The sequence below is a fragment of the Hyperolius riggenbachi genome, chromosome 1 (assembly GCF_040937935.1).
Source record: "Hyperolius riggenbachi isolate aHypRig1 chromosome 1, aHypRig1.pri, whole genome shotgun sequence".
In the NCBI taxonomy this organism is placed as follows: domain Eukaryota; kingdom Metazoa; phylum Chordata; class Amphibia; order Anura; family Hyperoliidae; genus Hyperolius; species Hyperolius riggenbachi.
In genome coordinates this window covers 57,059,092-57,084,778 of record NC_090646.1, presented here as the reverse complement: position 1 = coordinate 57,084,778, position 25,687 = coordinate 57,059,092, and the positions used below count along the sequence as shown (strand labels likewise).

The 25,687-nt window shown below is 46.8% G+C and overlaps 1 protein-coding gene across 1 annotated transcript; it reads left to right on the top strand.

The window, feature by feature from the left end:
- Nucleotides 1–10,012: 10,012 nt before the first annotated feature.
- Nucleotides 10,013–24,149, top strand: SPR (sepiapterin reductase). Its single transcript, XM_068274580.1, has 3 exons — nt 10,013–10,382; nt 17,802–18,092; nt 21,675–24,149. The coding sequence occupies exons 1-3, from the start codon at nt 10,070–10,072 to the stop codon at nt 21,860–21,862; spliced, it is 792 nt and encodes a 263-aa protein (XP_068130681.1). The 5' UTR covers nt 10,013–10,069; the 3' UTR covers nt 21,863–24,149.
- Nucleotides 24,150–25,687: the final 1,538 nt, after the last annotated feature.

Below are 25,687 nucleotides of genomic sequence, written 5' to 3'. Positions count from 1 at the left end.
AGTTCCTTCGATTGAGAGTAGAGGATTTTATTAAAGAGGCAGGTGATTTGAAGAGCAGATTGAGGGCAAGAGGATACCCCAATAAAATTATCGATACCGCATATCAGAAGGCACTGGCCAAGGATAGAAGAGAACTAATTTTTAAAAGGAAAACCATCAATGAAACTAGCACTCCAGCCAATCAACAGGACCCAATTTGTCGTGTGGTGACTACCTATGGGGCCCACTATAATGAAATAAGGGGTATCCTTCAAAGGCATTGGCACCTACTTCAACGTGACCCAATTATATCTAAAATTGTGGGAGACTATCCGCACATTGCTGCAAAAAGAGGAGTAAACCTTAACGACTTATTGGTGAAAAGTGAATATGGCTGGAGTGTAACGGTAAAGAAGAAAAAAATGGCAAAAAATGGAGTGCATAAATGTGGTGACTGCACTATGTGTAGACATGTTGAAACAGGAGATACTTTTTCCAACTATGATGGCACTAAATCTCTTTATATAAATGACTTTATTTCTTGTACAACTTCAAAAGTAATCTATAAAATAAGCTGTCCTTGCAACTTAAGTTATATTGGAAAGACATATAGACCATTGAATGCAAGAATCGAAGAACACCTGTCCAATATTAGAAGCACCACAATTGACAAGAAAAAACTGAACCCCTTGGCAATGCACTTTAGAACGGTACATAACTCTGACGTTTCGGGTTTTAAAGTTAAAGGTATTTATAAATTAAATATAAGTCCTAGAAGAGGAGACTTTGACAAACAACTGCTTAGAAAAGAATCCATGTGGATTTACCAATGTGGAAGCCTATACCCAAACGGCCTGAATAAGGACTTGAATATAAAATCATTCTTATAGCCTATACCGGACTTTTTGTCCCCTGAACTGCAGTTCCAAATTTATCCACAAGATGTCACTCCAGTAAAGACATGCGTACAAGCGTATTTTTATGCGTCCCAGCGTGGCTATAAAAGAGAGCTTCGCACATGCGCAGTACGTCTGAGGAAGTCCAGAGTGACGAAACGCGTCACGTGCTGTGTGACGCCGATTCTGGAAGCTACCTTCGTAGCGTCCCCCGTGCCTCCGCATCCTTCCTCTCCTTCTAACCGGCCACACACGGAGATGAAAGCTTAAAGAACCACTCCCATAGCCGATAACCAAAGGGATCCGAGCGGACATCATACAACTGGTAACGGTGGTCGAGAAACCCAATTGCAGGGTACCCCACCATGATGCACTCCAGCAGAAGGTTCGCCTGAGGTTACGTGAGTTATACTTGATAAAGCCAGCAATAGGATTGAGGTTAGACCCAAGCGGGTCTGTAATGGATGCGTACATGTGTAAGGCATAGAGGCTTGCTATATTCCGCAAACGGGGTGACAGAGGTGATAACTGCTTACTGGATTCCTGGCTGTTGCAACTGAAGTTTACCTTATATATGGGCCCGAAGATTTATGTGTGTACACAAATTGGTTCTTATTAATAGGAGTGCACTCCAATTAGGACTAACATGGCCATAACAATAGGTGCTTCTGTTACTTTTTAATAGGGGGGGGGGGGGGGGGTTTATATGATATGTATGCTTGATCTTTTTTGCTACTGAATCTTTAATAAAGCCATTTGAATTATATATTGCTCTAGTGCTCCCCAAATCCACCTTTTTTTCTCTAAGATACATTTATGGGTGAGACGGGCACTTTACATATGGTTATAGATATCCCGTTTTTTCCTTTTTAAACAAACAGTAATCAACTTAGCTCTCAGAGAGCAGCAATAGGCAATAAAAGATTCAGGAGTGTTAAAAAGTTAAGGTTAATTGTTTCAGGCTGATTTTCCTGGGGATAGGACATAGCGGACGTTGCTTTGTTAAGGTTAATGTTTTATAATAGGGACCTGGTTTCCTGGCTTGTTATCAGCTTTTCTGTGTGAATGCGCTGGGCGCTTCCGGCGGCAGGTGCACGATCGAGGACATGCGCAACCAGGGCCACGTAGGCGCAGTGGCCATCGACTCCGAGTTGCCGGAACCAAAAGGGGTAGCTGCAGGGGACTGGAGCATCGGTTTTCCATGACACAGGCCCAGGACGGATGCAGGGGGGCGGTAGAAACCCCAGGTAAGTTAAACTGGCTTATTTTCAATTACTTACTAGGTTTAGTTTAATGTCAGTGGCTATCCAAAAACAAAATGTATAAATGTAAGTATATGTATAAATGTATAAACAAAACAATGGATAAATACGGAAATGGATGGATAAATGGATAAACAATGGAAAAATATGGAAGTGTACCATATTTTATATCAATGTTTTAATGAAGGTTGGTATAGAAGGAAATAGCCTGATAGTGTGATACTTTGCAGTGCCTTCTTAACCACTTGAGGACCACAGTGCTTAAACCCCCCTAAAGACCAGGCAGTTTTTTCTGTAATTGGCTACTGCAGCTTTAAGACAGCAGAGGAGTGATTCCCCCACTCCGCCCCCCGAGCAGGAGATACGCGCACATCCTGCGCGCAATCTCCTGCAAACTGCAGCCCCAGGACTTGACGCCAATCGGCGTTAGGCGGTACTGGGGCTGCCGCCGCGGCCACGCCCATGGGCGTGGAGCGGTCTCAAGGTAGTTAAAGAGACTCTCTATTGAAGAAAAATGCCCCTGGGGGGTACTCTACTCGGGTTGGGGGAAGCCTCTGGATTCTATCGAGGCTTGAATCCCCCAGCCTCCTTCGTCCCACGGCGGTCTCGCTGCGGCCCACGGAATGCACAGCCGACCTTTATATACCTTTCCCTGTTCCAGAGGGGGCGCTGTTGCAGCCCTCCGCTCAGAAATAGGCGGAAATAGCCGATCTCAGTTGGGTCTGCTCTTCTGCGCAGGTGCAGCAGACTTGCACCTGCGCAGTAGAGCGGACCTCACTAGGATCAGCTATTTCCACCTATTTCCGAGCAGAGTACTGCCACTGTGCCTGTGCTGGAGCCAGGAAGGTAAATATTTACATGGTCGCCGTTCAGGGAGCTGTATCACCTCCGTCATGGGACAGAGGAGGACGGAGGAAGCCTCAATAGGATCCAGAGGCTTCCCCCTCCCGAGGTGAGTAACCCTAGAGGCATTTTTTACAATACAGATCCTCTTTAAGAGAATACCATCATTACCTTCTTGCTTTCATATTTGCTATAAATTAGATAAACCGGAGGCAAGATATTATTCCCTATAATTACTCTGGGATATCACGCCTATGATTCCTATGGAGATGTGAGTAAAGCTATAAAAGATGTTCTGCAGATCCTGTCAGGACATAAGATGACGGCTCCTAATTACTCCTGTATGGAAACTGGAGCAGTAGCTGGATTTATTGGTGATCTCCAATCTGCTACACCACTACAACTAGCACCGTTATTGGGTTTATACAGACACACCTTGGTAAGTTATCTTTATCCATAAATCTTAAAGCAGAACTGTAATGACATATAAGTAGACTGGTAGAACTGTAGAATAAGTACAACTGAAGGGAGAGGTATATGGAGGCTGCCATATTTATTTCCTGTTAAGCAATACCAGTTGCCTGGCTATCCTGCTGATCCTCTGCCTCTAATACTTTTAACACAGACCCTGAACAAACATACATAGCTCCCAACTGTCCCTCTTTCGGAGGGACCGTCCCTCTTTGGGAGCCCTGTCCCCCTGTCCCTCTTTCCGCCTCATTTGTCCCTCTTTCAGGACTTTGTCCCTCTTTCTATGTAAATATATGTAATTCTCTACTAAAAATGTGTTTGATTGACTCTAAACTTAATTCCCATCCTTTAAATTGATTTATTACTAATTTCAAAATGTTACTATGAAGGAAACGGAACCAGAATAGAAAGGACCAGTGTGGTGTGAATTATAAAACCACATATTTTTCTTATAAAATCTTTATGGTATGCGTGACTAGGGTGTGGTCAGGGGTGTGGTTTAAGTGTCCCTCTTTCTCACCTTAAAAAGTTGGGAGGTATGAGCATGCAGCACATCAGTTGTTTCTGACATTGTCATATCTGACAAGAATAGCTGCATGCTTTTTTCTGGTGTGATGCAGACACTCCTGCAGCCAAATAGATCAGTAAGGCTGCCAGGCAACTGGTATTGTTTTAAAAGGAAATAAATATGGCACCCTACATATACCTCTCATGTCAGTTTCCTTTAACCTCTTGCCGACCGCGTCACGCCAGTAGGCGTGGCCGCGGCGGCAGCCCCAGGACCGCCTAATTGGCGTAAAGTCCTGGGGCTCTGTTTTGCAGGAGATCGCGCGCAGGCTGCGCGCGCATCTCCTGCTTGGGGGGCGGAGCTCCGCCCCACCTTCAGTCTCCGAGCGGCTATTGCCGCTCGGGAGACTATTAGACGGCGATCACGCCGTCTATTTACTCTGTGCAGCGCTGCGATCAGCAGCAGCGCTGCACTGGGGACAGCCGTGTGACACGGCTGTCCCCATGGGGGACAAGAGAGCGATCGGCTCTCATAGGCAGAAGCCTATGACAGCCGATCGCCGTAATTGGCCGGCTGTGGGGAGGGAGGGAGCGAGGGAGGGAAGCAGGGGCGTAGCAATAGGGGTTGCAGAGGTAGCGACCGCATCGGGGCCCTTGGGCCAGAGGGGCCCCCAAAGCGCCCTCCCTCAAGCACAATATTAGCTCTCTATTGGTCTTATGCTTGTAATAATCACTCCTATAGATGCTTTGAGTAGTGGAAATCACTAACAAGCTGTTCCCCACCCCCATCTTGCACCTCTGACACTGTGGAAATCATTGGCAGGTTTTGGTGCACCGTATCAATTGTTATGTATAGAGTGCTTGAGGGGCCCCAATGTAAAACTTGCAGCGGGACCCACACCTCCTTAGCTACGCCACTGGAGGGAAGGGATTTAAAGGAAGAGGGTTTTTTTTTTAAATACGGCGACACAAATATTTATTAAACAAAAAATAAACATGGGGGAGCGATCAGACCCCACAAACAGAGAGCTCTGTTGGTGGGGAGAAAAGGGGGGGGGGAATCACTCGTGTGCTATGTTGTGCGGCCCTGCAGCTTGGCCTTAAAGCTGCAGTGGCCTTTTAAACTAAAAATTGCCTGGTCACTAGGGGGGTTTAGCCCTGCAGTCCTCAAGAGGTTAAAGGACTTCCGACCCCAAATAAAAAAAAAAGTTAAATACCTGCATCATATTTGAAGGCACGGAGGACGCCGTCCGCACCCTCCGTGCCGTTCCGCCGGGTCCCCGTCGCTCAATAGCCCCCCGGGCAGGCTCCCGACATCACGGCCCGGGTTGGGCTCTCCTGCCTCTACAAACATGGCCGAATGAGCTGGCCGCGGCTGCGCAGTCCGCATAGCCGCGAGTGCGGCAGCGCAGCTCTAGGGCCAACCCCCCGATCCACGCTATAGGCTGTTTCCTCGGGGGGTTGGCCCTAGAGCTGCGCAGCCGCACACGCGGCTATGCGGACTGCGCAGCAGCGGCCAGCCCATGCGGCTATGTTTGTAGAGGCAGGAGAGCCCGACCCAGGCCGTGAGGTCGGGAGCCGGCCCGGGGGGCTATTAAGCGGCGGGGACCTGGCAGAACGTCCGTGCCCTCCGTGCCTTCAAATATGATGCAGGTATTTCACTTTTTTTTTTATTTGGCCTCGGAAGTCCTTTAACGGAAGCCTTGCTCCTTTCTCCTCTGCAGAAGGCAGAATCCTCCTGTAGCTGCTCCCCCTAGTGGCTGGCATCTCTTCCTGCGCCATGTGGGGATGTTAGAGATGCTGTCTTTAGAAACAGCCATGACAGGAAGATTAAAAGACAACTGAAGTGAGAAGACTATGGAGTCTGCCATGTTTATTTCTTTTTAAACAATACCAGTTGCTTGGCGACCTTGTTGGTCTGTTTTGCTGCAGAAGTGTCTGAATAACACCAGAAACATGCATACAGCTAATCTAGAGTGACCAGATTTCTCTGGGTTCAACCTGGAAGGTGGGGAGGGGGGGGGGGGCGCTGTGCCAAAAAAAGGCCGGGGGGTGCACTGAAAATTGGGCGTGGCCATGACTTTGTGTGGATGGAGCTAACATAATGATGTAACAGCGAGAAAGCAGTGTTTCCGCCATGTGGTGAAACGAGGTTTCGCATCATGGGTGTGCAGAAACTGTGTGATGCTATTTATTAGTATACCGTAACCCCAAAGCAGCAAATATAGCCAACTATGACCGTTAAATAATAAATGCAGCAACAGTTTCCCCAGACACCAGAAAATAAAAGCAATGTGGGCATCATTTTAGCAGAAAATAACGCAATGTGGGCAATATGTCAGCAGGAAATAACGCAATGTGGGCAATATGTCAGCAGGAAATAACGCAATGTGGGCAACATTTCAGCAGTAAATAAAACGCAATGTGGGCAACATTTCAGCAGTAAATAAAACGCAATGTGGGCAAAATTTCACCAGAAAAGAAAACGCAATGTGGGCAACATTTCAACAGTAAATAAATGCAATGTGGGCAACATTTTAGCAGTAAATAACGCAATGTGGGCAGCATTTCACCAGAAAATAAACACAATGTGGGCAACATTTCAGCAGGAAATAACGCAATGTGTGCAGCATAACACCTGCAAAAAAAATAATAATTTACTCACCTCACAGAATTCCCCTCACGCGGACGGCCTCTGGTGTGTGTGCAGCTCCCCTGAGATCTTCCTCAGACTACATGCAGTCTCCCACGCTGGGAATGGAATAGCAGGGTTACGGGAAGATGGGGCCGGAAGCCCTGTACTGGAGACACAAATAGTCTCAAGTACAGGGCTTCAGACGACATCTTCCTGTAGCCCTGCTCTGCCTGCCGGAGACTATGCAGGTTGGAGTGGGGCTGCGGGCTATGAACTAGCACGGCGTCTAATAGTCTGCCAGTTGCAATTACGGTGGCCAGAGTCTGAAAAAGCTTTATGGAGATGAAGATTTCATTTTTCAGCACGACCTGGCACCTGCTCACAGTGCCAAATCCACTGGTAAATGGTTTACTGACCATGGTATTACTGTGCTCAATTGGCCTGCCAACTCTCCTGACCTGAACCCCATAGAGAATCTGCGGGATATTGTGAAGAGAACGTTGAGAGACGCAAGACCCAACACTCTGGATGAGCTTAAGGCCGCTATCGAAGCATCCTGGGCCTCCATAACACCTGAGCAGTGCCACAGGCTGATTGCCTCCATGCCACGCCGCATTGAAGCAGTCATTTCTGCAAAAGGATTCCCGACCAAGTATTGAGTGCATAACTGAACATAATTATTTGAAGGTTGACTTTTTTGTTTTAAAAACACTTTTCTTTTATTGGTCGGATGAAGTATGCTAATTTTTTGAGATAGGAAATTTGGGTTTTCTTGAGCTGTATGCTAAAATCACCAATAAGAAAAACAATAAAAGGCTTGAACTACTTCAGTTGTGTGTAATGAATCTAAAATATATGAAAGTCTAATGTTTATCAGTACATTACAGAAAATAATGAACTTTATCACAATATGCTAATTTTTTGAGAAGATCCTGTACATAGTTCACTATCTGTGTTTGGGGAGGGGATCTGGAAGCTGACAGATCAGAAGGAGGATATTTATGTTTTGTTTTTATGTTCCAGTTAAGAGCTGATTAAAGGAATCAATCATAAATCACGCATGAATAGCATAGGATACCCCAGTGCACACCAAAAAATGGTAGCGTAATCGCAAACGCTCAGCGCTTTTTGAAGAGATTTTTCTAGGCGATTCTAGGCGTGTGCCTTGCGATTTTCTAATCATGGCTATCGATTTGTAGAGCGTTTTGATGTAGCGTTTTTTATTTTTTGTTACAGTAGAGCTGGAACTAAACAGCTTCTGTATCAAAAAAACATTGAGGCTGAATCGCCTCAGAAAAGCACAGAAATGTTGCAAGACCCGCGTTTGCGTTTGGGAAAAAAATCACATCGCTCTGGTGTGATCCATCCCATTCAAATACATTAGCCAAGCACTTTTCAAAGTGCTGGCGTTTTTAAAAGCGCTCGAAAAACGCTGGAATGCGGAAGTAAGAGGTGAGTAATTGCTCCACCGCCTACTGCCTGACGTGTGCCCGGGGGGAGGGGGGACCAAGGTGAGGGAGGGGGGTCCAACAGCCCTCCTGCCACTGTGCCCGCTGCCCCCTTCCTAGCTGCTACCCCCTCCAGGCTACCTGGGGCAATTATACTACCTGGGGAGGGGGCGGCATCCTCACAAGTTTGCCTCAGGGGGCAAAAAGTCTAGAGCCCGCCCTCTGATTTCTATGTGCTTTTAAATCGCACAGCTTTCTACTTTTTCCCGTGCGGCATGCGTTCACACAAACGCGGAACGATCACAGGAAAACATTTAAGGAAAACGCATTCGCAAAAGCCGACTGAGACCTGCATAGCTCCCAACTGTCCCTCTTTTGGAGGGACAGTCCCTCTTTGGGAGCCCTGTCCCTGTGTCCCTCTTTCCTCCTTTTTAGTCCCTCTTTCAGGACTTTGTCCCTCTTTCTATGTAAATATATATATTTCTCTACTAAAAAAATGTGTTTGAGTGACTCTAAGCTTATTCCCATCATTTAGGGCCCATTCACACTAGAGCGTTTTGCCGGCGATTTCGGCACAACGGACAAGCACTAGCGCTTTTTAAAGCGCTAGTGCTATAATACCCTATGGGCCCATTCTGACTTGGGCAATCTGCGTTAATCGCTGCCGACCAACGCAAATCGTCAAATGCAAATGCGTAGCCTGCACCATTTTTAGGCGATTTCCCGGCGATCGCGTTTCAGTGCTACAGAAGAGCTAAACGCGATCGCAGAAAAATCGCCGCAGTGTCCAGTGATTTTTCCGAGTATAATCGCGGAAAAATCACTCCCGCAAAACGCCAGCGGTATTCGCCAGTGTTTTGCGCTTTTAAGTGGGAATGGGGTCTAAAATTTATATATTACTAATTTTAAAATGTTAATATGAAGGAAAATGAACCAGGATAGAAAGGACCAGTGTGGTTTGAATTATAATACAACATATTTTTCTTATGAAATCTTTATGGTATGTGTGACGGGGGTGTGATTAGGGGCGTGGCTTAAGTGTCCCTCTTTCTCATCTCAAAAAGTTGGGCGGTATGGACCTGGGTATCGCAGGGGAAACATGAATGCTTTTTCCCATGCAGAAAAAAAAAGTGACAACAGTGCAGCACTGGGTGCATTTTCTCTGTCACTTACATTATAGCATCTGAGGAAACATACAAAGACACACATGGGGCTCTATTCTCAATGAGTTTCCGCATGCGGTAAAGTACATGCGGGAAGTTTGCACCCAAAATACCGGCAAGTTGGGATTCTCAAAATGTTCCGCATGTTTTTTCCGCATGCGGAAAAAGTGTGATAAAAGTGCGGGATTCATGCAGGAAAATTTCCGCAAAAGTCGGTATTTTCCGCAATAAAAGATCAATTCTCAAAGATGTTCAGGCGCATCATTTCTTCGTTAATTACCGAATTTTTATCACCTACAAGTAGTAGGTGATATATTCCGCATCCCATTGACTTTAATGAAGTGTGGAGGCTTAAGGGCTGTGCTTGGTGGACTTTAACTTTTTTTTTTTAAACACTTTTTCATGCGACCTTTTTACCGCATGATTCCCGCATGAATAATGCCTGTTTCCGCATCTTTTTTCCCGCATGCGGAAAACATGCGGAAAATATTAGTGAATGTGGAAAAAATGCGGAGTTTACCGCCGGCGGGAATATAGCGGTAACATTTTGCGGAAAATTTGGCTCTTTGAGAATAGAGCCCATGGTGTGCAGAAAACACATGCAGAAAAACTCGCACAGAAAACTGACAGACAAGTGTGCTCCCAGCCTTCGGGTCCTGTATTCTCTGGTAATAAATGGGTTAATCTGTACACTAGACCATGTACAGGGAAACAGGTGGTTTCAATTTGCACGCTCTTTGTTCAGCAGTGTTCATTGTTAATAAAGATGGAGAAAGAAAAAAAAAGGAAGGTAGTTGAATCTGACAAGAGGGAGGGGAGCAGCCTTGTAACTGCTGCTTGCACTTTGCACTGTGCATAAGCAGCAATGGCTGGACAGGTCAGCAGCCTGGGCACTGTGCTGTGTGTCCTCACAGGGGCCTCCAGAGGCTTTGGCAAGAGCCTAGCCTGGGAGCTGTGCTCCAGAGTCATGCCAGGCTCCATGCTGCTGCTGGTGTCCCGCACAGAGGAAGCCATGCGGGGCTTGGCAGAAGAGCTGACACTCAAGCACCCGGGCATAGGGGTGAGATGGGTGGCTGCGGATCTGGGCACTGCGGACGGGCTAAAGAAAACGGTGCAAGCTGCTCAGGAGGTGCCTGGACAGGACACAGTGCAGAAAATCCTCATTATCAACAATGCAGGTAAGAAGGGGACCATGGCAGGGCTACCAACATTTTTACAGCCCTGTCCTTGTTAGCCTACTATAGGTACACTGACCACATAGGGCAGGGGTCCCCAAACATTTCTTCAGACTGCTGGGGGGCCGGAGTATACATAAAATGATGTAGAAGTCTTTGTGGGCCAGACAGTGAAGCATACCCAGGTGACAACCTGCAGTCCAGACAGAAAAGTCACCTGATGTGCAATTTGATTGGAAACCAGCGAATTACTGCTTTCTGGCTTCCATGTGGATGGGTGGTGCCAGCACTGCTATTCTATATGTGGACCAACAATATTTAAAGATGTAGCTAACCGCATCTATAAGTAATACATTTTGTGTGTGGGGGGCCGGTAAAAGAGCCTCAGGGGGCTACATTCGGCCCGCGGGCCTTAGTTTGAGGACCACTGACATAGGGGGACACAGGAACAACAAATCATTACACTGGCCATGTAAGGGGATACAGGAACAGCCAATCATTACACGGATTACAGGCAGGTGACATGGGGACAGCCAATCATTACACTGACCACATAGGGGTGGCAAAGGAACAGCCATTGTCTATTCCTGTGTCCCCTTATGTGGTCAGTATACTATAGGTGACACAGCAGGAAACCTTATAGGGAACTGTTCTCCAATCACAGCACCCACTACAGCAGTGATGGCTAACCTTGGCACTCCAGCTGTGGCAAAACTACAAATCACATCATGACTCTGCCTCGCCGAGTCATGCTTAGAGCTGTCAGTGCTTAGAGCTGTCAGAGTATTGCCTCATGGGACTTGTAGTTCCACCACAGCTGGAGTGCCAAGGTTAGCCATCACTGCACTACAGCACAAAGTGTTGTGATTGTCCAAACAGTGTGGACAAAGTTTAGTACAACTTATTGGAAACCTAGCAGATTGAAAGGGTGCCATCCACCCAATCACAGTAGTTGATTTTCCCTATGAGGTTTCCTGCTGGGTCCCCTAAAGTAGACTAGCACCTCGCTAGTTTAGTTAGGGGACTCAGCAGGAAAAGGCAAATTCTGCTAATGTAATTGGATGGACAGCACTCTCTTAAAGTGAACCAGAGAGGATCAAGTATACATACCTGGGGCTTCCTCCAGCCCCATACGCACGGAACGCTCCATCGCCGCCGTCCTCCGCTGGCTGGATCCACCGATACCGGGTCCCGTCATTACCACCAGTCGGCCGGCGGACGCGGCCAATTCTCCGCATCACAGGGGGCTCCCTCCATACAGTTACACGTGTGGCTGCCTACTGCGCAGCCGCATGCGTACGGGTATGGAGGGAGCCCCTGTGATGCGGACAATTGGCCGCGTCTGCCAGAAGTGACGGGCCCGGTACCGGCGGATCCAGGAAGCGGAGGATGGCGGCGTGGGAGCGATCCATGCGTATGGGGCTGGAGGAAGCCCCAGCTATGTATAAAATCTTTTTCTATTTTAAAAATGCATTCCTCTCTGGTTCCCTTTAAGCTGCTAGGTTTCTTATAGGTTGTACGGTAAAAAACCTCATTATCTGGTGGCTTCAAAGTCAATGCTAAAAACACTTGACGAAAAAAAACTACTATTCCCCACACTGTATACCTACCATAACCTCTGTATTCGCTGTACAGTAATGTATTAATGTATTATAATTAAAAACAAATTAGGACAAAGGACAGACATTACTTAAAGCGGACCTGAACTCAGAACGTCATCTCAGCTCTAAAAGATAAACATCTGCGTAATAACCTTTAAAGAAACATTTCTTTGTTGCAGCAGATACAAAATCATGCAGAAAAATCTGCAGTGTGTCTACTTACGTCTTTCACAAAAGCAGACATATTGTTAACATCCTGTGCTTTCAAATGAGCTTATTGGCCGTGGCAGTCAGGTGACACAGGGGAGGATCAAATTACAACAATTGATTAGACACAAATGAGGGGGAATTAAACAGCCTAAACTCTCTAAATACAAACAGGGTGCATTTCTCTGTTTTCCTTCTGTCCTGTGCAAGAGTTCAGGGTGCTCGGGTCGACTTTAATGTAACAGAGGATTATTACTGTATAAAGAAGAGTAAACGTAGATTTATGCATCTTGCAAGGCCAGCATTTTTTTCGGTTGCTTGACTTCTGGTTAACTGAGTTCTGGATATTGGGGTTTTACTGTAGTAAACTATTCACACACTATTTAGCTAATCACAATGGTTTTTGCTATAGAGGGTACTGTGATTGGAGAACTGTTCTTTATGAGGCTTCCTGCTAGGTACCCTTAACTAGACTAGTGCCTATTTAACTACTTCTGTGTAGTATGAGAGGTTACCACCATTGCAATCTGTTCACAGTATTCAAAATTTGTTGGACCTCTAACTACATGGAACTGGTAAAACTGGCCAATCAAGGTTGGACAGGGGTACTATGTTGTAACCATTTCTGCTGCTGGGACGTGAGCCTCATGTCCACAGCAGCAGCTGCTACAGACGCAGGGACGCGCTAGTCGCGTCCTTGCACTTTGGGGTGCTGTACACATGATTGTGCGGGCAAGTACCCGCGATCGAGATGTCACCGGCAACAGGGGGGATTTACTGCAGGGGACAAAAGTCCCCTGAGCCAATCCGTTCTCGTTCGCCGAGAATAAACACTGTTTTTCAAAAACAGTGTTTATTCTTAAATAGAGCCGCCGCGCTTCTTACCGCCGCTGATCGTTAGATTTATGAATGGGAACGAAGTTCCCATTCGTTAATCTTCTCGCAGGCCTGAGTCACTTCCCTAGTTAAAATGTAGCAACAATGTTGCTACCAATAGCGTACATATTGTATGCAAATAGGAAGAGCTCAATGGGGACATCTTGTGGCCAAATAGTAAAATGACACCTACTGTGTTTAGGGAATAACATTGTCAGGCTTGTGTGGTCAATGACTATAGTGAGGACTGTATGCCCTTATGAGTGACCCGAGGCCTAGCCCGTAACGCCTGCGCAATCTCCTACCTATCACAATAATAATACCCTGCAGGTCTGACAGACAGCAAATCACCAGACAGAACCTGTATACTTAGCAATGCAATATGGGCACAACAGAGCAATATAAGACAGTCACCTGAGGCCTAATGGATGAGGCTATCCAGACTGGTGAATGCAGAAAGCTAGGAGCTTCAGGGAGCAGTAACAGATCAGGCTTGGAGTTTCCAGAGATATTGTAGTCAAGACAAGCCAGAGTCAGTCCAGGCAGAGTTCATGCAATCCGTGTCCAGAGTAGAGGTCAATACAGGCAGCAAGCAGGGCGAAGTCCAGTTCGTGGCAAGGTTGGCAACAGGTAATCTAGCAGGAAAAGCGTGGTCAGTTCAGGCAGTAGTTGGCAACAGGAATCAAGCAGAGGATAAGTGTAGTCAAGGTACAAGACAATAATCAGCAACAGGAATCAGACAGTGAGTGCATACCCAGCAACAGGCCAAAGCTAATGCTATCATGGGCGATGACTGGGAGCGCTCACCAAATTTAAATACAAGGACTAACCAATCAACATAAAGCAGAGTTGAAAACAAACCAATCAGTATTCAGCATGTCAGCTAACCAGCTGACATGCAAGCAGACACGTGGCTATTGTTTACATCGGCAGAACGCATACTGAGCGCGCGTCCTCCGCCTGTGCAATGGAGGCAGAGCTGTCACATGCTTTCCGGGTCTCGGCAAGCCACTGATGTCACTGGAAGGCGGGTCCGCAGCTCAGGTCTCGGCCTTCCGCAGCTCGGGTCTCGGCCTTTCGCTGCTGACCGTCACCAATCAAACATTTTTTTAATATGTACAGTGGTTTGTACAAGTATTCAGCCCCCTTGAACACAGCGTTTTGCATTTTGGCCAAAAAGTTCCATTTTGGTCTCATCTGACCAGAGCACCTTCTTCCACATGTTTGCTGTGTCCACCACATGGCTTGTGGCAAACTGCAAACAGGACTTCTTATGCTTTCTGTTAACAATGCCTTTCTTCTTGCCACTCTTCCATAAAGGCCAACTTTGTACAGTGCACGACTAATAGTTGTCCTATGGACAGATTCCCCCACTTGAGCTGTAAATCTCTGCTGCTCGTCCAGAGTCACTATGGGCCTCTTGACTGCATTTCTGATCAGCGCTCTCCTTGTTCGGCCTGTGAGTTTAGGTGGACAGCCTTGTCTTGGTAGGTTTACAGTTGTGCCATACTCCTTCCATTTCTGAATGATCACTTGAACAGTGCTCCGTGGGATGTTCAAGGCTTTGGAAATCTTTTTGTAGCCTAAGCTTGCTTTAAATTTCTCAATAACTTTTATCCCTGACCTGTCTGTTGTGTTCTTTGGACTTCATGGTGTTGTTGCTCCCAATATTCTCTTAGACAACCTCTGAGGCTGTCGCAGACCAGCTGTATTTGTACTGAAATTAGATTACACACAGGTGCACTCCTATTTGGTCATTAGCACTCATCAGGCAATGTCTATGGGAAACTGACTGCACTCAGACCAAAGGGAGCTGAATAATTACACACACCCCACTTTGCAGGTATTTGTAAAAAAATTTTTGAATCCTGTATGATTTTCGTTCCACTTCTCATGTGTACACCACTTTGTATTGGTCTTTCACGTGGAATTCCAATATAATTGATTCATGTTTGTGGCAGTAATGTTACAAAAGGTGGAAAACTTCAAGGGGGCCGAATACTTTTGCAAACCACTGTATGTCAAGAAGGCAGTTTATTATTTATTTATGGGCTAAACATTAGTGGTGGATGTAAAATTGAAAAAAATGCACCTTATTTCCAAATAAAATATTGTCACCATACATTATACTAGAGATATAATTTTTAACGTTGCAATAACCAGGACAAATAGCGTATTTAAAATCCACACATTTTATTTGTCCATAAGGTGATACCCACGGGCTGAAATGGTTAATCAGGGGTGTGTGTGTGTGTGTGTGTGTGTGTGTGTGTGTGTGTGTGTGTGTGTGTGTGTGTGTGTGTGTGTGTGTGTGTGTGTGTGTGTGTGTGTGTGTGTGTGTGTGTGTGTGTGTGTGTGTGTGTGTGTGTGTGTGTGTGTGTGTGTGTGTGTGTGTGTGTGTGTGTGTGTGTGTGTGTGTGTGTGTGTGTGTGTGTGTGTGTGTGTGTGTGTGTGTGTGTGTGTGTGTGTGTGTGTGTGTGTGTGTGTGTGTGTGTGTGTGTGTGTGTGTGTGTGTGTGTGTGTGTGTGTGTGTGTGTGTGTGTGTGTGTGTGTGTGTGTGTGTGTGTGTGTGTGTGTGTGTGTGTGTGTGTGTGTGTGTTGTTTTTCTTCTAGATCTATGTTATATGTGTGGAGGTGACTTTCAGCTGAATTATCAAGACTCCTTTTCAGCTAAGGACAGTGCCGTGTGTTTGCTTTAGGCCCAGTGCACACCAAAACCGCTAGCAGATCCGCAATACGCTAGCGGTTTTGGGAGCTGATTTCAGAGCGATTCTAGGTATGTTTAGAGAGGCTTTCTAAACATACCTAGCGGTTTTGGGTGCTTTTTTGTGTAGCAGATTACACATATTGTTACAGTAAAAGCTGTTACTGAACAGCTACTGTAACAAAAATGCCTGGCAAACCACTCTGATCTAGCGTTTTTCAGAGCTGTTTGCGTTTTTCCTATACTTTACATTGAGGACGAAACGCTTCCGAAAACCGCAAACGCGCAGCAGGAGGCGCATTTGCGGCTTGGCAAAAAATGCAAACCGCCGGTGTGCACCATCCCATTGCAATACATTAGACCAGCGTTTTTAGAGGCGGATGCGGCCGGCGGATCGCTCCAAAAACCGCTCGGTGTGCACTGGGCCTTACTTCTGCTTGTCACATGAGCTCGGCTTCCAGTTCTGTTCCAGTAACTGTTCACCTATTTCACCTATTTTAACTTTGTTCTTATGAACATTTATATTCGGGCTGGTGCACACCAAGAGCGCCTTTGAGCACTTTTAAAAACACTAGCGCTTCAAAAAGCGCTTGTCTAATGTGTTTGTATGGGCTTATTCACACCAGAGCAAATTTTTTTTTTTTTTTTTTTTTTTTTTTTTTCCCCCCTCAAACACAAATGCAGGTCCTGACGCATTCTGAGGGAATTAGGCCTTAATGTAAAGTTCAGGAAAAGTGGAAAATCTAAAAAGCGCTCAACAGAGGGATTTTCCTAGCGTTTTTTTTTTTTTGTTTTTTTTGTTTTTTTTGCAAAAGCTGTTCACTTCCAGGTCAAAATGTACAAAAAGTATAACCTTTTTACTTATGCCGGCCACTGGGCTATGTACAAGGGACCAATCGGCAGCGGGACATGTGAATATTACTTTACGGCAATTGAAACAGGCGAAGCAACACGGCAACTAACAAGTGAGAACGGACAGGGTCTGTTCTCATCGGCTTTCATTGCATACATTTTCCGCTGGAGTTTAAAATACTGTCCCAAACGGGTATGTTTTTTTAAGCAAGTGTGAACCGGCCCTTACCCTTAGATCAGGGGTCTCAAATTCGCTGCCCGCGGGCCATTTGCGGCCCTCGATACAATATTTTGGGGCCCTCGCCGGCAAAAGCTTCCTTATAGTTCGCTTCAGTGCTCCCAAGTAATCCGCCGCATCCCCGCCGCTAAATGAGGGCTGCAGAGCCCCCAAAACGCCCGAGGGGCAATCCGCCGGCATTTCCTGGAAGGGGCAGAGCTTTCAGCTTCAGCTCTGCCCCTCCTGACGTCAATCGCCGCCTCTCCCCACCCCTCTGTGAAGGAAGAGTGAGAGGGGCGGGCAGAGGCGGCAATGCGCCGCGATTGTGAAATCCCTTATGCGGCCCAGCCTCATCCTGACTTTGCCTCCTGCGGCCCCCAGGTAAATTGAGTTTGAGACCCCTGCCTTAGATGTTCTGAGTGTTATGCACTGACCATCCTTTTGCATTCTTGTAGGGGTGAGAAAAAGACAGACACCGGGAGCCCAATCTCATGTAATATCGTCAGGTTAAAGGTGGTAGAAAGTAGAGTATTTATCTATATCAAGGTTTTCGTTAGAAATATGCGTTTTTTATTATGCACATCAGACAACGCGTTTCGTGCCTCCAACCGCTTCATCAGGTCAAATTCAAGTGCCCTTAGTGGTTCGATAGCCCTCAGGGCTGATTACCACTATTGAACCACTAAGGGCACATGAATTTGACCTGATGAAGCAGTTGTGAAACGCGTTGTCTGATGTGCATAATAAAAACGTATATTTCGAACGAAAACCTTGCTTTCTTGAAATAGGCAGCACTAAGGTAAGATTTTCTTACCAATTTATTAGTCAACTTGAATATTTACACCTTGGGCGCCTCCTACCCTCCCTTATCCTTTTGCATTGTTTTGTCTCTTACAGACACACACAGAGCTATTGTTGCCTATTGCAGAGGTTTGATAGTTACAGCAATTCCTTATTTTCTTCAGGATCTCTGGGGGACATCAGCAAATCCTTTGTGGACATCACTGACCCCGCAGAAGTGGACAGCTATTTCTCACTCAATGTGTCCTCGGCGCTGTGTTTGACCTCCTCCCTGCTGAAGACTTACCAGCGGCGGCCGGGGCTGCAGCGGCTGGTGATTAACATCTCGTCTCTGGCTGCCGTGAAGCCGTTCAAGTCCTGGTCGTTGTACTGCGCTGGGAAGGCGGCCCGAGTAATGATGTTCAGGGTGCTGGCCGAGGAGGAGACGGACCTCCGGGTACTGAACTACGGACCAGGTTACTAAATCACCTCCATCTCCTTTCCTTTGTTTTGTTTTTTTGCAAATAAGACCGACTGTCGCTTACGTGACAGTAAGTTGTAGGGGCGTATATTGAAAAAAGGTGCATAGACATTGGGGTGCCCAGTAATCCTGATAATAAAATATCTGTATTATTGATATTTTTACTATAGCTAAACCTATCCCTACTCTCACACAGAATCCTACCCCAGACACCTAACCCTAAACACACGCACACACACACCCTACCTGATGCCTAACCCTTGCACCCCCTCCCAACACGAACTTCCTACCTGATGCCTAACACACACACACACACACGATGCCTAACCCTAAACCCACCCTCCTCCCCCGCACAAACTGCCTAACCCTAACCCCCCAACCTTAACATCCCCTACCCCTCTCGAACGTGCTCCCTGCAGGGGCGTAACAATAGACCCTGCAAGAGATGCCTCAGCAGGGGGGGGCCAGAAGCCACAGGGGGCCCGTGGGGGAAAAGTTTGAGAGACTGACAGCTAAGGGAACGTGAGGAAAAAAACGTATTCTGCTCTCACACCATTACTATATTGACTGCATGTGTCCAAAACACAGATACACACTTTGGAATTGATACACTGTCCCTGCTCCCTAGGGTTCGTAAAAAAACATCTGTCTCTCACTGCTGCAAAGATCTGATGACTGAATGTACAACCTAACAAAGAACAAGTCACATTTTGAAAAAATCTTTTGGACTTTCCCTTGTTCACACCGGCTAATAAACTTATGGCCTCTAACTAGTTTTACAACACAGCAGAGTGGAGATTGAAGTCTTAAGCCGCATCTACACACGTAGATGCGGCCGCGACTCTCATTTATCAATCGAGCCGCTGATGCGGCTCGATTGATAAGATCCGACAGGACGGATCTTGCTTCCGCCGATTCCCTGCTCGCTCCCCGTGAGGGGACAATGGCAGGGAATCGAGCGGAAGATAAGCGGCGCTGGCGGGGACGAGCGGGGAATCGAATGCGGCGAGCGGGGACGCGGCGGACAGGCAAGAGGCCGCCGATCGCCACAACATCTCCCCGTGTAGACGGGGCTTTAAGGTCCGTACACATGCCGGACTGGAGGCAACGACTGGTCCGTCGTCACCTCCCGCTGGGTGGGCGTTCCAACGACAGTCCGGCGTGTGTACGCACTGTCAGCGGACTGATACGGCTGCTTCTGAGCGATCCGCCGGGCGGATCGCTCAGAAGCAGCCGTATCAGTCCGCCGACAGTGCGTACACACGCCGGACTGTCGTTGGAACGCCCACCCAGCGGGAGGTGACGACGGACCCGTCGTTGCCTCCAGTCCGGCGTGTGTACGGACCTTTACTGTTGCTGCTTCATTGAGAGCTTGTCTCATACTGAGTTAAAAGATCCCGTAATAAGAGTATCAATCAGTGACATTCTGAATGTTTTGCCAAAGTTACAGTGAATCCTATATGTTATGTTCAGCATGTCATTGTTCCTCCATATAGCATGTGCTCTCATTAAAGGTCACACACATCAGATAAAAGTCTTTGGAAAATGAAAGATCACAGACTAATCTTACCACCTTCCATGTAGTATGAGAGCCATACTCTACACAGTCTATTCTATGGAGCTGAACTCTCCATCAGACAGACATCCATCCTGGTGGATCTGATCTGCAGATAATTGTCCATTAAACAAGGTGTGTATGATGATCTGCAGATCTCATAGACTATGAATGCAATTTGCAGGAACGGATCTTTTGCAGGAACTGATCTTTTGCAGATACTGATCTGTTGCATGTGTACAGCATCTTTGTGTGCAGCATCTTGCAAAGATTTTTATCTGATGGGGAGTTCAGCTCCATAGAAAGGCTGGTGTAGAGTATGGCTCTCCTACTACATGGAAGGGGGTAAAATTGGTCTGTGATATTTCATTTTCCAAATACTTTTATCTGACGTGTGTACCCACCTTTAGTAAAATAATACGCTGTGTGTGCATGTACTATATGTACTGGGAACAGAGCTGCAACAAGGAACTTGTCGGCTGCAAGGGGCTGGAGGAAGCCCCGGGTAAGTAGATGTGGGGGTAGCATAGATTGCCTGACATGTCCTTTAAGTCTAAGGGCCCGTTTCCACTAGTGCGGTGCGAATTGCTGGGATTCCACCGCTGACAAAATCGCATGCGGATGCGATTCCGCATGCGATTTTTGCCGCGATTTCGCATAGGCAGGCTATCAGCGATTTTAACCGTGTCACTGCCTGGCTCAATGTACATTAGTTTTAGTGCGATTTCGCACGTGAAATCGCGGCAAAAAACGCATGTGCGTTTTCCCCTATTAAATACATTGCCTGCGAATCGCCTGCATTCCACACGCAGGCGAATTCTGCAGGCCCTACCGTGCAGAAAAATCCTGCACAGAAAAACGCACCAAAAAACTGACAAGTGGAAACCGTCTCATCCACTTGTATTAGTTATGCGAATCTGCATGCAGACAACGCATGCGGATTCGCTCTAGTGGAAACGGGCCCTAAGTGTTTTATCTGCATGGGGAAAACACATTGGCCCTCAGTTTTCCTGTGCAGAAAGCGAGGGGGGGGCCCATCCAAAGTTTCGCAGGGGGGCCCAGCGATGTCTAGTTACGCCCCTGGCTCCTTGTATCATTTCTTGAACGATTTTTCTTAAAGGAATGTGAAAAAATGCACATTCCTTTAAATAGCGCTCTAAAAATCACTTTGCAAATTCACTCTCGTTAAAGTGAAGGTCCAGGGAAACCTTGAAAAAAATAAAAATCCCTATCCACTTACCTGGGGCTTCCTCCAGCCCGTGGCAGGCAGGAGGTGCCCTCGCCGCCGCTCCAGAGGCTTCCGGTCGTCTTCGGTGGCCGACCCGACCTGGCCAGGCCGGCTGCCAGGTCGGGCTCTTCTGCGCTCCATGGCCGGGCTCTTCTGCGTCCCACGCCGGCGCGCTGACGTCATCGGACGTCCTCCGGGCTGTACTGCGCAGGCGCAGTAGTTCTCCGGCCATGGAGCGCAGAAGAGCCCGACCTGGCAGCCGGCCTGGCCAGGTCGGGTCGGCCACCGAAGACGACCGGAAGCCTCTGGAGCGGCGGCGAGGGCACCTCCTGCCTGCCACGGGCTGGAGGAAGCCCCAGGTAAGTGGATAGGGATTTTTATTTTTTTCAAGAGTTCCCTGAACCTTCCCTTTAAGTAGTGTGAACTAGACCTAAGGGCTGGTGCCCACTAGATCGCTTTTAGCAGCATTTTTGGAGCATTTGCCTGGCAGTCCTGCTGACTCTCTCCATAGACTCTGAACAAGCAAGCAGATCAGATGTTTCTGACAGAAATAGCTGCATGCTTGTTTCAGGTGTGTGATTCAGGTACTACTGACCAGAAATCTCAGGACTGCCAGGCAACTGGGATTGTTTAAAAGGATATAAATATGGCAGTCTCTATAAGTCTCTCACTTCTCGTTCCTTTTCAGTGATTGTGATGCATGATTTGTAGTGGGCCCCCAGCCCTTCTATCATACAAATGTTGTGTGCAGTACACAGCGCCTGTACTTAAAGCCTCTCTCCGCTGTCCCGCAGGGCCCCTGGATACCGACATGCAGGCACAAGTGCGGGCACAGACAGCAGATCCCGACCTGCGCCTTCAGTTCATCAACATGAAAAACAGCGGCCAGCTCATCGACAGTCGCGTCTCTGCGAGGAAACTACTGGACGTCATCCAGGCCGACGCCTACCAATCCGGCGCCAATGTGGATTTCTATGAATAATGCTCGTTACCCTGTTATAGTGATCAGAGACAATCTGTGATCGTTTTCCACGTATATAAAGGAAATGCACAGTTATGGGGTTAATTTCACCACAGACTGACTGGAGATGATCAATTAAGTTCTCTAGTGCCTACTTGCTTGCAAATAGTATGCAACTCGAAACTGGGCCAATCAAATGCTTTTCCTGCCAATACCAATTGGCCAAATACTAGACTGCATACAATTTGCATAAAATTTCCATGCAAGAAATGCAGAATTATGAGCATTTTATTGGCCAGCTCTAGTATGGGGTTGAGTCTTGTGTGGTTGCTGATAGTTTAATCACATGCTGCCTGCTAATTGGAGATGGGCAAATGCAAATTGAGGGCAGCTTGACAGCAGGAAGTACATTTGATTGAGAAATCTCATTGACCTTATCTATCACTAATACCTCTCCTAGCCTCCAGTGGAGAGACCCCCTCCCTCTCAGAATGCTTACCTCAGCCTGAGCGCCGAAACCTGTACCAAGCTGTGCTAGTCACTCATTTAGCACAGGTGTAGAAAACAAGTAACAATAGATACTCCTCTATGCGGCTTATTACTCATGAAGCAAGAAATGCATATCTCTTGAGCAATCGGAGTTGAAATCAAATTTATTTGGGGTGGCATTTTTAATGCCATTAAGGGAACTATTTTTAAAGGGACAAGCTAACGCTTTTTAGGTTGCCAAATCTTATATACTAATATACAATATAAGTGGTGCTCAAAACAAAGCCAAATCCACACATGTTGGACACTGTAGGGTGACATGAAACATACGTGGTGTAATGAGTCCACCTGGAAAAGAATGCTAATATGTAAGGGCATGGGGGGAATGGACTTTTTTGGAGAAACCAATGCAACATATCTGCCATTCGCTCAGAGCCGGGACAAGGTCCTCCAGCACCCAATGCTGAGACACCAAAATGTGCCCCTCCAGCCCTCCCAGCCATCACACACTGATTGCTATTAGACTAAAGGTGCCCATACACCTAACGATTTTGCCGCCGATATACAGCAGATTCGATCACTGTGATCGGATCTGCTGTGAAATCGTTACGCAAACGCTGACATAACGATTGCTTTCCATCCGAAGTCAATCGTTCCCGTCGATTACCGTCGATCCGTCCGTGCGGAAGATTATTCTCTATCGCCTGTGGGTCGGGAGTGCGTCGATAGCGGCGTTCGAATGCCCGACGACCGAAGCAATACATTACCTGATCCGGCCGGCACGTATCCCCACTGTCACCGCTACTCCGTCTCCGCGCTGGGCTCCGAGTCCAGCAGGCTTCACTTCTTCCTGTCCCGGCAGGAAGTTTAAACAGTAGAGGGCGCTGTACTGTTTAAACTTCCCCCAGACAGGAAGAAGTGAAGCCTGCCGGACCCGGAGACCAGCGCAGAGAAGAAGACAGCGGAAACCGGGGGAGTCGCACCGGCGGAGCAGGTAATGTATGCGGGCGGGGGGGCAGCGGCAGCACCACCACCACAGATTGTGATTGGTTTCATGCTGAAATTTGCAGTAAAGGCAGCCATACGATCCCTCTCTGATCAGATTCGATCAGAGAGGGATCTATCTGTTGGTCGATCTGATGGCAAATCGACCAGTGTATGGCTACCTTAAGACCTTTTTATTCTGTCCAGTGCATCCCTGGCATCCCTTTAGATGTGCACGCAGCCACTAGCTGGAGCTCTTCTGTGTACCAGTATATAGATATGTACAGCTAAAGGGATACAGAAAAGCCCTTTTAAATGTTCCCTTTTCCTGCTCTGTCATTCTGAAATAATGCCTGACAGTGCATCGGATCAAATGGGATGAGAAGCAGGGCTGTGTGGCTTTCCCTATTGGCTGTCTGCTACATCTGTCAACTTCACTGCTTGGAAATTGTAAGTTACCGACCGGTCTGAGCTGGAGAAAAATATCAAACATTTTTACTTGATTTACTGAATGTTTTTATCTTTGTGAATTGACATCTTAATGACGTGTGGAGATATTTACCGCACTAATCAGTAATTTACCTCACTAGTCGGTTACTTTATTTTTCAGTTCAGTCATAGGTTTAGTGAATTGGCATTTGGCAAGATGATCAGTAAAATCAGCTGTTTTCTGCAATACTGAATGCAGTTATGCTTAGTGAATTGAGCTAATTGTGGTCATAATTTAGGACAGGAGTGTGTTCGGCATTCTTGCAAAGGGGCCACTTGGAGCCTTCAACCATCAGTTGTATGGGTATGTTCACACCTGCGTTGTAATACACCATGTTAACCAAAATCCACTGTGTACAGTGTGTTTCATAAGTAGGTTTCAGTGATCCTTGTGCTGACCTTGTACTCGGGAATACCTAGGTAAACTGAGAGACCAGGAGCCCAATGGTGTAGTATACTCTTATCAAAAAAGTGCGCTCAATAGTGCAATAATTCCGCCCTCTAGGCAATAAAGGGCCTATACCGTATCTAATATCACACCCCCTCAAGGTGTCTGTGCACCTCCAATCAAATGTCCACCTGTAAATAAAATCCTTATATAAAGTCCACCTGTGAAAAAAAATTAAATATTCTGTATTGGATCACAGTCCTCTTGCACCAAACATAACAGTGTACCAGTCTCAGATTCCCACGGACACTGCGCTCTCAATGACTTCCCAAATATTCCAATCCTCTGTGCCTTTATGCTCCAATTCGTAAACATAGAAAAAATAAACAAACATAGCATGTAATGGACATATGAATCCACCACGTGTTATGAAATTCTCATGTGATGCCACCACAAACCGGTATCACAGCTCCTCACCCACTATAGTGGCTGTCAACCCACAAACAGCTTATATGTTTGATTCTCCAGTGATCTTTAGAAGCCTCTCACCTTCCACCGCATTGTGCTGCGTAAATATCACTAAGATCTCCAGCCTCTCACCTTATGCAATTACTGCCAAACTATAGGTCAGCTATAGCGCTTAGTGAGTTTCACTCTCGTTGTTTCCGCACCAGTTTGTATCTCCTTCCCAACAATGATCCATCAAGTTTGTAACCTATTGACTAAACGGAGTCTCCATAGCGTAAAACTGTTTCTTTAATTTAAAAAGTTTAAAAGGAATTGCACTCACATGCTCCCATAAAATTATGCGCATATAAGATCCAAGACGAGCTGTAGTCCAGTCCACGTCCTTAAGCTCCGCCCAACTCGTTTCGTATCAAATACTCATCAGGGGCTCACAGGCTAGTATAATTAATAAATGGGAAGTTGTAAGTATATACAGGTATACCCAGAGTGGGTTGCAGATCCCTGCAACCACCGTATAAGCTAGCGGGAAATTAACAGTCCCCGCTCGGTTTTCCAGGTTTCTCAGGCCTGGATTTGCATCACAAGAGCCTATAAGTACAGATTTCTTGGCACCCTAGAATTCGCCCTCCATGGACCTACAAGCCCTCTCTGAACCGGACCGCAAGTGTGCTGGCTGGCCCAGCTGTCACTTCTTCCTCACTTCCCTTGCCCATCATAGGTATCTACGGGTGACCCTTAGTATTAGGTATCCAGAGGTACCCTCAGTTTTACGTTGCATAGTTAAGGAGGGAGTAAGGCGCTCGAGGAGCAGAGTGAGCCGCCTGTCCATCATGCGCCTGTAGGCACGTACCTACAGTGCCTTATGGTAAATCCGGCCCTGGTACTCGCTCTATTAGGTTTGTAGTTTTTAGGGGGGAAAAAAACTATTACCTCCAAAGGAGGTTTACCTGGATACTCATAAGGATGGAGACACCCAAGTGTAAAAATGTACATAAACTTCTAATAGTTAAAGTAAGAATGAGAGGAAA

Excerpts from the sequence above, each read along its gene's own strand:
- SPR (XM_068274580.1), top strand. The coding sequence starts at position 10,070 with ATGGCTGGACAGGTCAGCAGCCTGGGCACTGTGCTGTGTGTCCTCACA. Across the intron at positions 10,383-17,801 it reads CCTCATTATCAACAATGCAG|GATCTCTGGGGGACATCAGC; the intron begins GTAAGAAGGGGA and ends TATTTTCTTCAG. Across the intron at positions 18,093-21,674 it reads GGTACTGAACTACGGACCAG|GGCCCCTGGATACCGACATG; the intron begins GTTACTAAATCA and ends GCTGTCCCGCAG.